The sequence below is a fragment of the Poeciliopsis prolifica genome, unplaced genomic scaffold (assembly GCF_027474105.1).
Source record: "Poeciliopsis prolifica strain line A6 unplaced genomic scaffold, Auburn_PproV2 SCAFFOLD014, whole genome shotgun sequence".
Lineage (NCBI taxonomy): Eukaryota > Metazoa > Chordata > Actinopteri > Cyprinodontiformes > Poeciliidae > Poeciliopsis > Poeciliopsis prolifica.
In genome coordinates, this window is record NW_026562389.1 from 2,303,661 (window position 1) to 2,316,401 (window position 12,741).

The 12,741-nt window shown below is 36.0% G+C and overlaps 1 protein-coding gene across 4 annotated transcripts in view; it reads left to right on the plus strand.

Annotated features, from left to right (window-relative positions):
* Positions 1 to 12,741, plus strand: part of ghra (growth hormone receptor a) — a 29,760-nt gene that overhangs the window by 2,719 nt on the left and 14,300 nt on the right. For all 4 annotated transcript variants that reach the window (XR_008606555.1, XM_055039262.1, XM_055039264.1 and 1 more), the window contains exon 2: positions 5,393 to 5,511. Coding sequence is in view for 3 of the 4 variants with exons in the window: in XM_055039262.1 (XP_054895237.1) it covers positions 5,397 to 5,511 (115 nt within the window). In the remaining variant the exon portion in view is untranslated. The remainder of the gene's footprint in view (positions 1 to 5,392; positions 5,512 to 12,741) is intronic.

The window sequence follows — 12,741 nt, forward strand, 5'->3', positions numbered from 1 at the left end:
GATCTCAGTATAAATAAAGATCCATCTCAGTAAATTAGAATAAATGTTCCAATAAGTTTGTCTGTCAAATTAAAAGTACCTTTTGAAACTTCATTAAGCCCACCTTTCTGTGTTAAAATATTTATTGGCCTCTTGTAATATTATCTTAATCTTAAATGGCCTGTTTTCGTTAGCTGAAAGTGGAAAATCATCATGATTAAGTGAAAGAAAGGATTCAAAACATCAGTCTGTTCATAATTAATTTGCATAATGTGTTTCACTTTGTGAATTCAGTTGCTGAAATAAATAGTCTTAATTTATTAAATGCTTACCCCCTTCCCACGGTGTTGCTTGTGGTGATGCTTTTCTTCAGCAGGACAGGGAAAGAGGCCACAGTTGATGGGAAGTTAAATAATCCTGTTGCACGACCACAACCCTAAACTTGTAGTAGGAGATACTATGAAATGGTTTAGATCAAAGCATTTTGCTGTCAGAGTGGCTCCTAATTCATTCATTAGTTTAATTAAGACTCTGTGATACGAATTGATACTTTTCCTTCACAGATGCTGTTGAACAATCTGACGGACGTTCAAAATATATTTCCCTGAAAATAACAGCTTCCCCCACCTCTCTCTTTTGTAAATGAGGAAACAATGAGAGGTGAAATAACACACACTGAGGTTGACCCAGCATGTACTTTAGAAAGCATGAGCTACTTGATACGAAATCAAGCAAGACCAACAATGCATCACCAGTGTCTGTGTCTGTCTTACAAACAAATGCCAGTACATCTAACACAGTGGTCACTGTTGATGTCAGAAGATCAACCAAAACTCTCCAGGATTTTACCGTTTTACACACAGCATTGATGTAACAGCAAAACAGTTGTACTTGCCTCCTGCCTTTTTGGTATTGGTGTCATCTGTTTACAAGTAAACATTTTGAGGGCCTGTTTCAAGTGCACAGACATATTAGCTCTCAATTTTATTTTTATACTCTATCTTGTAGATTAATTCTCTCAGCTCTTCATTGTATATACTTTGAATGATCATTTTACGAAATGATAGCTGAGTCTGTGAGATACTGGCAACATAATCAAGAGTAAGAGTAAAAGAAAAACTGCAGTCTTTTCAGAACATGGGTTTTCATGAATTGTAGGGAAGTGAACGGTTGAGCATAGAACTGCATGAAGATAGTGAAAGATCAGTGACAACAAAAAGGCCAAAAGACAAGTAAAGATGTTGGCAAGATGTTGGGGATAAGTTGATGCCTGTTTGTGTTTGATTTAATTTAAGCCATAAGCGTGAAGTAGCGACACGGCGGAATAAGCTGCCTGCTCAGCCAAATTGAAAAATTGCCCTGCTTATAAATAAAAGATTCTGTAAAGATTGTCATTTCAATTTCAATGCTTGTCTTGATAGAAGAAAACAGGCCAGGTGAGAAGGTGAAGAGGTGAAAGGAATGTTTTACTTATTTAATTAGAGTGTATTAATGAATTTGTGCTGTTTGGATAATTTTGTTTTGATCTATGACATCAGCAAGTATATTTTAAATGTATTTTTTGAAAAGCAGCCCTAAGCCATAATAACAGGATGCTGATCAAGCTGTTAATATCGGTTTGGTAAAAAAATATTCAAGAGAAAAACCTTGAATATTTTCTCTTCCATGTAAAAAATTAACACCTCAACTTTTTTCTAATTTTGTGGGATTGACCAGTTTTACTTTTTTTCAGCCTGACAACCAAAATGTCTTACTTCTCATCCAAGATTTTATTCATTTAAGATGCTTTATGGCATCTTAAATGGATAGGATCCATTTAAGATTTTAAATGGATTTAAATGGCCTTCATCCCATAATTACGTTTAAATGCATTTCTATCAGGATTTACTCAAACCTCAAACAGCTTGAGGTTTTGAAATGTTGGTTTCACTGGACTGGTAATAGAGTAATTAACAAGGTCATGCAAAATTGATTCATATATTTTCTACCAATACAGCACGATCTGATCACAAACTTTGAGGTTTATATGAATGAACCTCAAAGTTTGTGTCAGGGTGTACATAATAATAATTCTCTGTTCAGTATCTTTCTGTTTTTTTGGTATGTGTGTCAAAAGACTATTTCAGAAAAGTGTGCATCAAAATTACACATTTGCTTTTAAACCGAATGAAAAGGCCAATTTACTTACATTTCACTTTTTCAAGGTTTTCTGTTTTGAACATAATAATACATGCACAAATTAATGGATAAAACACACAGATCCCTACTTATAGGTTCTATGACCTATAAGTCATAGAATGTTAAAGCAATGATGATTAATAAAAGTTGAAATATTCTTTTAATTACCACATTTCCTCACCATGCATGTTTTGCTGATATTTTGGGCCTGAGTTTGGAATACCTAACGTTGACAGTGACATGTCAATGTCTCTTATGATGCACAACATTATTGCATCAACAATTCATAGTTTCCCCTTCTGCTTCAGTAGAATGCTGATGGAGTTCTTCTCTTTTCAAGAAACAAGAAGTCCAGAACCTTCTTTTTACTCACTTGGGATCATCTTGAACTGGGTAATGAGAATATACACCGACGACTTCTAGTTTTACAATGTAAAAAATGAAGTTGCAGCTCAAATCTTAAGCTGTCATGTTCTCGTCAATGACTACACCTAAACTGATCTTTTAAAAAAAAATGTTATGATACCTAGAAATAGTACTTAGGTTGAAAACAGCTATGCTCTTCAAGCTTATGAACTGATTAAAAGTCCATTCCCATGTTCACTTTGTCATTTTCTTTCTGTGTCTTCAGATGTTTGAAAAGCTTTCAGTATGCACAGAGGTTGCAGTTTACATGTGCCCTGTGTTCTCTTTAGAGGAACTTCAAGTTGAACTCAGGCTTGCAACATTGCTCTTTGGGTGTGTTTGTGGTTACGTGTGCTTTTATTCTGTTTTTAATTCAGTTAAGAGAATCTTAACAGAGATTGAATGACCTCTCTCCCCCTGACCTTTTGATTTTCTTTGCTTTCACCCTTATACCACCATCCTATTTATTCCTGACTCCCTCACCACCTCACCTCTCATCCGATTTGGAACAAACAGAGATGATTAATAGAAATTTGAGGAAAAATGTCAGAGGCATGTTATTGGCAGTGAGGTGACAAGTCAAAGTGTGCATAATGCCTGTGTATGTATGTGTGTGCTCATGTTGCATAGATGCATGTGTGCTTTATGAAAGCAGTTTTGGGAAAAGGATTGACCTCAGATGTTTACCAAGGGAACCCGGGAGACTTGCTGAGCCTCCCTCTTTTCTTATTGGACCCTTCTGCTCTTCCTGGAAATCTGGGAGCTTGTCATTGGCCTAAGCAGTTAGGAAAATGAAGGATAAAGGTACTGCCCTGGCAGTGCTTTCGCAGACACTTTAAAGGATTAGCATGAAGTGAAACATCAGAGGAGCTCTTTGGGATTAATTTAGTTTGGTTCTTCCACTCATGACACAATAGACTTTGAAAGAAGAGACAATGCAGAAACAAAGAGAAAAATCACCATTAGGCCTAATTGCCCTAATGGCGATGCTCCAGTTAGAAGATTAAGAGTATAATTGCACGGATCATAAGTAAGGGGGAGACCAAATTATTCTAAAGATTAGACGAAGTAGATCAACGCAGAAACTGAGCAACACGTTAAGTGGGATATTCTACCCACTCCAGATGAGCCTGCTGCTTGACAGCTCTGTGCCATGAATTCCTGCATTGTATAACTTGGCCTTCTTGGCCTCTGGACACATGGCATTCAGACACATACACAGGCTCACACACTTCAGCCTGAAAGTTTAATATAAAGAATAAAGTTGTTGCCCAGCACCCAGAACTTTGATTCACTGTGAAAGTCTGAACATTCCTGCAAACATTCATTTTCAGTTGTTGTTGTCTAATGTTAAATTTTTTCCCCCACTATTTGGATAAAACCTTGTTTTTTCATGACTTAGGATTGCATTGTTTATTAAATCACGTAAAAGATGTCCAATGAACAGGAGAATATAAGATTAAGAAGAAAGTTTGGAGTGTCAGCCAGCATCCGAGTTGGGAAAAACACATGTAGAGGCACAAACTCCACATTCAGGGTAGCTGGCTGCCCAGCAAACGTGCAGCACAGCTGTAAATAGCTAAGGGTGTGGACTGAAGGTTTGGCCTATATTTAGAGGTTGGACTTAACTTCGAGAAGTTGTCCACCAGAACATTCTGAATGACCAGGGAGAGTTATCTGATGTTTTACACTATCTCTTTTGGAGAAAAAAAATTGTTTTGTTGAAAAGAATAGCCTAGGGAGTTGACAGTTTTTACAAGTGTATATTACGCTATAGATTAGTTTCTTTATTGCTGCATGATGGCAGTCAAAAGACACACAACCCCCTTTACACTGAAGGAGAGCCTAATTCTATGAAAACTTATAAAACTACTCTAAAAATATAGGTTAGTTGTCCTTGCAATGTGTCAACCTAGAAAAAGTAGAGTAAAAATGTCTTTTAATTTTTAATTGTCTTATTCTTAAGACAATTAATTGGTCCACTCAAACTGCAAACAATTACACATTGCTAACTGCAGTGTGTTTTGGTCATTTCAGCCTTGTGACCTTTTTTTTTTTACCTTTGCAGTTTTACTCGTCTCAACAAAGACATTGGATTTTTTATTTATTTTATTATTTTTTACCAACTATAATTTCATTAATATCCACAGTGGATGTTTTATTTTTTTTACCAACTATAATTCCATTAATATCCACAGTGGCGATGCTTTGTACCTACATTTGACGAACTTTCTATATGTCTGTAAGTGTCTGTATTTTGAAATATTCTCTGTCTATTACATCCATTGTCTTGCTTTTATCAACTGGTACTGATTTAGGATGAGCTCCAACTATTTAAGGTGGATGGTTTTCTTGACATAACACTAATCTTTAGCTCTACTACCAATATTGGGTATAAGATAAAAATATCCAAAAAAATAAGATTAAATTGAACTGTACATTTTCCTTCAACTGCACAGCTAAGGGCTGCTTTGAACATTGAAGTCTGTGTTTATTTTTGACAAAATATGAAACATTAACTTTCCTGTTAAGGTAAAAAAAAAAAAACAAGTTTAATTAGAAATTTCAAAAAACAGCTTCATAGATTAGTCTTTTAAATTCTGAAGAAACAAAAGCCAATACTTTTACTCCTGTCTCTTGTTAGGTTACACCAGCTAAAAGTAAAATTTAAAATGCCACCACAATTTGCACACTCAGGCAAGCAGAAAAGAGAGAGCAAGTGGGAGAAGGAAGGTTAGCTTCACACAGACGTGTCATTGCGATGTTTAACTAATATTTACAATCACTGTGTTTGTCCCTCTCTTATTCAATTCCCTCTCTTTCTTTCCAGCATCATGGGTATCTTGCTCTCCTCCAACCTTTTTCTCCTACTCCTGGTTTCTGTGTTGAATTGGCTCCCCACTCCTGCATCTGCATTTCTCATCAACTGGGACCGCACGACATCATCAGGTGAGTTACTGATGTTTCAACTTAAATACCCGGGAGGAAATGGTACGATGTCGGAACGAATCGTACCATTCATCAATGCATGCTCTATCAAATATTAACAAATTAAATTCGATTTTTTGCTCAACGTGCTGTCGACACCTGTTATCAAACCTTATGTCAGACATCAGTTGCAGAATGATGTGTTTACTTGGATACATGTGGAAAAGTTCACTGTTGAGCAAACGTTGCACTTTCCCGACTTGTTGGTGATCAATAGTGCTAGGGTAAACATATGGCTGGAGCTGTACTGTCAAAGTTCAGGGACAGAGCAATGCACAATGTTCAGCCAACTAATCTCGTTGTCACTGGATCATTTAAAGTAATTAGGTTAAAGAATGCTGGGGCTGGCTCGAGATGCGGACCAGATTTTATGTATTTTTCCACTTTCGATCTTTAAAGCCACAAAACTTACAATAAGAATTTTTAAATGAATGTTGAACTATGTTTTATGGCTTTTTAAAACTGAACAGAAAAAGCACAGTGGGTCTCAGAAGCGGAGAGACTCTTGTTGAAATGTCTGTTTTTGTGAAAAAAAACCCCATAATACCAAGTCAAATCATTTCACTTGGTTGAGGCTAAATTGTGTGTGACATTTGTCTCACACCATTCAACTGAAAACAATTCATACAAAACTTACAACTATTTTCTTGCATTTTGAAATACTTACTTGAATTTTATAATTGAGTTTTTAGTATTCATTCATATTGAGTTATACCTTTACATAGAATTTGATGACCTTCGAATAATGTTTAATTGTCATTTCCAGACTTTCCACATTTCCATTCTTTAGCTTATTGCCATGTTTTCATAAAGATTTCAAAAGATCTTAGATTTCAAGAATATCAGTCAGGAGAAGGGTGCAAAGTATTTCACAGCATCACCTGCATACCATGGGACAGCTACCAATATTTGCAGAATATTAAGGACAAAAGGGGGGGAATGTCCAATGGACCTTTTTCTAAAATCATTGAAAAAGCAGGAACTGATCGACACTGGAGGAAATTCCAACAAGGATATTCAGTCACATGTCATCTGCATGTGACTGAATATAAGAGTAAGTTCTCAGACTTTGAGTTGTCCTCCATGTCTGAATATTTCTGAAAAAACCTTTACAAGGCTCACTTCACAAATATTGCCACATCAAGATGTGGGATGTTGACAGATTTCCACCAAAGAAAACCAAATGGTGATACTTAATCCAAAAGTACTTCATTATATAACCAGGGCAATTGCAATAACAGCTTTATTTTTCAGTTAACTTTTACTGTATAAATATTACATGTGGAAATTGTGATCGAAAGGAATTATCATTATCTCATTGTGTTGACATTACCAACTGCTATCTGCCCCTAGCAGCTAAAGCAGCTTCAGTTGAAATTGGGTAAAATACGAGAACTTTGGCAGCACCTGTTTATTTAAGCGCCATCTCTGCCAGGACAGCAATTCTCATAGCCAAAAAGTGGCAACTGCGAAATATAAATCTGTTCTAGGGTGTCTGTATTACATTCTCGAATGGAAATGGAGTTGGCAGCTGTTTCTGACTTGTGATATATAAAGCTTACTTATTCAAGAAGGATTACCAACCAGTTTCTCTTTTAACCTGTGTCATTAAAGAACTTGGTTCATGGGTACTTAACAACACAGCCTTTATATCTTCCTTTTTAGCAAAAGTCTGGAAAATCCATTTACAAATAAAATCTAATCTTTTTCTTAATAAATAGATTTCAAAAAGTTGTCTCTGTTTCCCTCAGAAATAATATGAGACATTTTAGTTATTTCACATGTTGGATTCATTCTGCCAGAGATAAACATAGAGCTTTGGCTCACACTGAAGGATCAGCATTTCTGTTGAGTAAATAGCATTGACAGCACTTAGCAGCTGAACAAAAGTTGTTCTTTGAACGGGCATTCAGAGAAGTCAGGGAGTATTTCATTAGGTGCATCTGATCATTGATTTTATTGATTTGTGCTCATCCCGTGTAAATCATTTCTCATTTTGCTGCTGAAACATCTGTCTGGTGTTGCCTTTTGAAAAGAGCACACAAGTGTCAAGAGAAACCATGTGTCATTAAAGTTACAGAAAGCTACTGGATGCCACAGGGGTTGTTAATGTTATTAATAGGCTAGTGCTGTTGACAACACAGTGTAATTTAGTTATTTTGTTGTTGTTTTTTTATGTTAAGGTATTACAACGTTGTGTTTTGTGGCAGTGTTTTCTGGTTTGTAGTGTCACTTGGCAACCCAAAAACATATAGAAGCTCATAAAAACCGTCTAAACCTAGTTGTGTTGGTGGACGCAAACACGTCTCTTTTTATTGGCGATTTGGTCGTAATTTTCATGGCAGCGTCTGACAAGAAAACAACCCTTTACCAGTACACTTCTCTGTCTTTTGTGTGGGTTTAGTGAAAAACAGCTGCAGACATACCACTGGAATCCAGCGGAGATAGCCAGCACATTTAGTCTTCTTCTGCACTCTATAATTCAGCTCCTCAGTGGGGCACCCTCTCATAAGTGTGTCTTTATCATTATTACAATTTGCTGACAGATACAGTTCACTTTTCTCAAATAGTTCCCAGCAGGGGTAAAAAAAAAAAAAAAACTTCAATGTATTGGTGTTCCTGTAGATTTTGTTCAAAGAAATTAAGCTGTTCTTTATTCCAACTGATTGCAGGTTGTTACAGTAGTTCAGGATAGACCAAGCAAAACACTGTAGAAAGGAGTATAATTTTATAGCTACCCTATTAGTGTTTATGTTCAATAGCTTGGGTTAATAATTGGGTAAGGCGCAACATATTTCAACAGTAATTAGAAAGTATAAAAATGTAGATAATTACATCAGTTGTTGATTATTTCTACTGCCACCTGGTCTACAAGAGGAAACACAAAAAAAAACACCCAAATTTAAAAATGAGTCAATAGCTTATGTATTTTCCACACACATAATACTATTTCATAGCACAGTCAAGCAAATATGTTACCTTGAGCTGTCATAAAATTGCTGTATATCAAAGCAAGCTTAACTTTCTCTAAAACAAACTGCTGATGGCTCGACCGGCCCGCCTCTTCCACTCTTCAAATTGTTTCCAGAGAGCACGGCAGTAATGCAGTCCTGGTCTTCCTCAACAACCGTTAAAACATTTGTAAACACAAAGCAGCCAATGATAGCAAGAACAAACACAGACAGCCTACGTCTTTTTCAAACTACCAGAACAGCATCCTACCCTGACATTCATTTACAGCCTTCAGGTTCACCGTCTTTCTGTGTCTCTCTCTGTCTCTCTTTCTCCGTGTCTGCATAAAACTTTTTTTTGTCTCACCTGTCAACCAAAGTGGCTTTCCTGGGACTGTGCCTCATGTCATATCAGCCACAAAACAAGCAAAGAGTAGATATGTGGAGATGCTTCTATGCAGTTAAAGGCTTACCAGAGTAATTATAGGCAGTGTTCGTCTCTGTCTTCACAGTCTACTTTTTTTCCTTAGCGTGTCTTCCATGATCTTTTTTTGTTTGAGTGTCTCAGGAGGATTCATATACAGAATGAGGCTGTGGCCTTTGCTACAGTGGTGGTAATTAGTGGTAGCTGTGCAGAGGTTTCGGTTTGATGTTTCTGGCTCGTTCACAAAATCCTTCTGTTACATCGGCTTCAAGAACGAGCCATGAGTGTGACGAACAAACACAACAAAAAGGTAGAGCTGGATGTCATATCCAGGAAGACATATAATATATGAGAAAGTTTCAAATCATCAATCCAGTTTAGAAGATAACTGGATTGTTAATACTTATGGGGGAAAAAAACACACACAAAAAACTAATTCAATAAAAGTTATTAATAGGTAATAAAATTTAGTTGATAAGCTAAACGCAAGTTCTCTTAAGAAGTGTGGAACATTATGGATTGCAAGTAAGCAATTGAATTTAGTCAAGTAGCAATTTATTAATGTACAACCATATTTACAGCACTATTTAAGAGTGGCAGTATGTGAGAGTGCAACTTAAAGCTAAGTTAAAAATATAATATATAATTCTGCGGCAGACTGGTGACCTGTCCCCGTCTCTCGCCCGAAACGTTCCCTGCAGATAGGCACCATCACCCCTCATGACCCCAATGGGGACAAGGTTGTACAGAAAATGGATGGATGGGATAAAAATATAGTTAAACTCACTCTAATAGTTGCAATCCTTTGTCCATTTTGTGATGCTGCAAAAAGGGTGAAGCTTGATGGTTCATATGTATTGTCTGTCTTACTGAATTTTTATTGCTGTTGTAATGTCTTTCCTTGATAAAATTTCCTTGACGCCACCTGAAGGCAGATTTTTGGGTCTTTACAGTTTAACTGACCAGTATAGATTTTAGCCAAAAGACACCAAAAGAGTACTCTAACGCAATCATAAAGTTACACAATATAGCTAATAATTATTTAATACTGTTCCTTGACCTTTCAATACATTTCTTTGCAATTACTAGTCTTTTGATATTTCATTTCCATAACTCCTAATTTTATTTTTCTGACAAATTCAGCTTACAGGATTTTTAGAGAAAAAGCAATTCTTCTGTTTTTTTTTTCCTCCCTGTTTCTCCATAAATCTTTATTCAATTTATTAGTTAGTGCACTGTATTTTTAGTCAAATCTAATAGGTGTGATTGACATAAGGAAGAAAACATTACACTGAGTTAAACAGAACATGATTTATGGGACGACTCAGTGTGTTTTCTTTTTTAATTTCTTGGGATGTCACAAAGTCATGTTGTCTCATTTGTGAATCATGGATCTCATGCTGAGAATGAAGCAACAGTCTTGAAAAGCTGAGTTTTACACAGGTCTTGTCACCATGTTAAAATATCTGAAGCCAAACCTATAATGAGAAGAGAAATGGAATAGTAACTATATTGGTTCAGTGGTATTTAATGACTTTAGAGGAGATAAGGAGCATAATTATTTCCAGTTGATGTATTTCTTGAGCCTTTAAAAGCTTAGTAGGACACTGTAAAGGTAAACAGAGCAAAGTTTGCACTTGACTACAAAGCTCAGAGCACTGTTGGAAATCATCAAGGATCAATGGCGGCAACAGTTTGTTATCCGGTGGTCCTGTTTCATTGCTGGTAAGAAAGGCAGGATGCATTCACCGAATTAAACAATGGCACTTTGAAATTCTTTACCTGTTTTTGTTTTGAAGGTGTATGTTCAGCATGAGGCTGTGTACAAATGTTGGCAGTTATTTATATCCCCTGTTGACATACATTAATTATATCATGTTCCCTTGTGTCACCTTTATCCCCTTTACTCTGGCTTTCTTCAAAGTCCTGGTAGAATTTTTTTTTGTAACTATAAATGCAGCTTATTCTCCAAATGTAGTTTCCAGACGGCTCTTTTGAGCTTTCCTCTGAAGAAGAAATTAAATTCCTCTCTCACTGACCTCTCTCCCAGCTCCCGTACAGTTTGGTTTCCTCTGAGTTTATTGAATGTTTCTTTCTGAAGAAGAATGAAAAAAATGTGTGCATATTATGTAGCATTTTTTTTTGTTTGTTTTTTTGCAGCAAAACATGCATATGCAGTGGTGCAGTACTTGGCCTGTCCTTGCTCACAAGTACTATTAGCGTCGTTCTGTGCTGGCAATTGTTCTATCTGGTTAGCTAAATTCTGAAATTCATGCTCAGATTTAGAGGGCTGAAGTATGAAAACATCTGCCATGAATGATGTGGTGGCAGTGCAGATTTCAAATACCTCGTGTTTGAACCATCCTCTGGCTCATCTAGACCATTTAGGGAAATAACCACTGGGTGTGGAACAATAAATCCTATAAGTACTTCAAGTAGTAGCATATGAAATATGCTTATCATTTGTTAGACATCGGCTTTTAACTTGTTATTCTGTAATTTATTATGGCTAACATTCCATTAACCAAGCTTAGTTAGTTTACAGTGTAGTATAAGCTGTTGGGGACAAAGGAAACACATTAATTGCCTTGTTGCTGAATGTGTGCTATATGAATAAATATAAATCAATTAAATCAATGGCTCTGGTTCAGATCAGACCAGGTTCATCTTTCAGCCACAAAACAAACATAAACATACATTCAGAACCACAAAAGAATAGTAAAGAACAAAGCTTGTATCTGCTGGAATACTCTAAACCCACATCTGAATCTAATGGAGAATTAACACTGAGATGCTTTCTGTACAATTTCTGAGCTTGATCTATTTTGTAAAGATTAGACAAAAATGCCTCCAGATGTGTAAAGCTAGTAGAAACACTGTGGTTCAGCAAAGTCTTGATTCATTTATCATTTCTTAGTGTAGTTGATGTTGGGAATATATGTTCAGTACAAACATTTTCATATCAAGATGTTTATGAGTGTTTTTGCAAACCTTTAATTGAACAAAGCTGATAATACATAATGAGCAATATGTACTGTTTTATTGATGGAAGGACTCCATTAAGAGTAATGCACAGTCAAACCCTTCTCTTTAAACCTTACTACAACGTTTAGGACTCATTGTTTAAACCACAAAAGTTAAAGATTTTCCCAGATTATCGAGTCCAGAGTACTCTCTGCAGATACTCCAGTTTCAAAGTGAGTTTGTGTCTTAATTTAGAAGACAAACTGAGGATCTGAAAGCAGATGAAGTGAGAATGAAGTAGGGAGCAAAACTTAGAGAGAATCTGCTACCTCCAACTGCTCTTCTCTTATACATTGAACTGTAACCACTGTAATAAGTAATTATGGCCAAATTTGTTATCGGTGAAGGTTTGTAAATATTAAACAGTCTGCCATCATATAAGCATTTTCTAAATATCTGAACTTTAAGGCTTGTGTGAAATGTCAAGGAACAACAACCTACTTTCTGCTTTATTTTGTTTTACACTTTCATCTTATGTTTATGGCTTCAGTTTTCATCAGTTTTCACGTATGATCAATCGTGACCTTATTGGCTAAATACATTGTCTTAACCACATTCGTTATTCATGTGAACCTTTTTAAATAACTTTAAAAAAATACCAACTAAAAGTACAGTTTAAAATTCAGTGTAACAAAAACATTTCTTGCACAACATAGATCTGCATTTTTAGATCCAATGAAATGAAAGTTAAGAACAAAATAGTTTCTTGGATTTTATTCCAGACCATCAATAATTCTGTTTTAGTGTTCCAGTGAGTGTTGCACAATGACAAATTTATTCTCTTTTGCAATC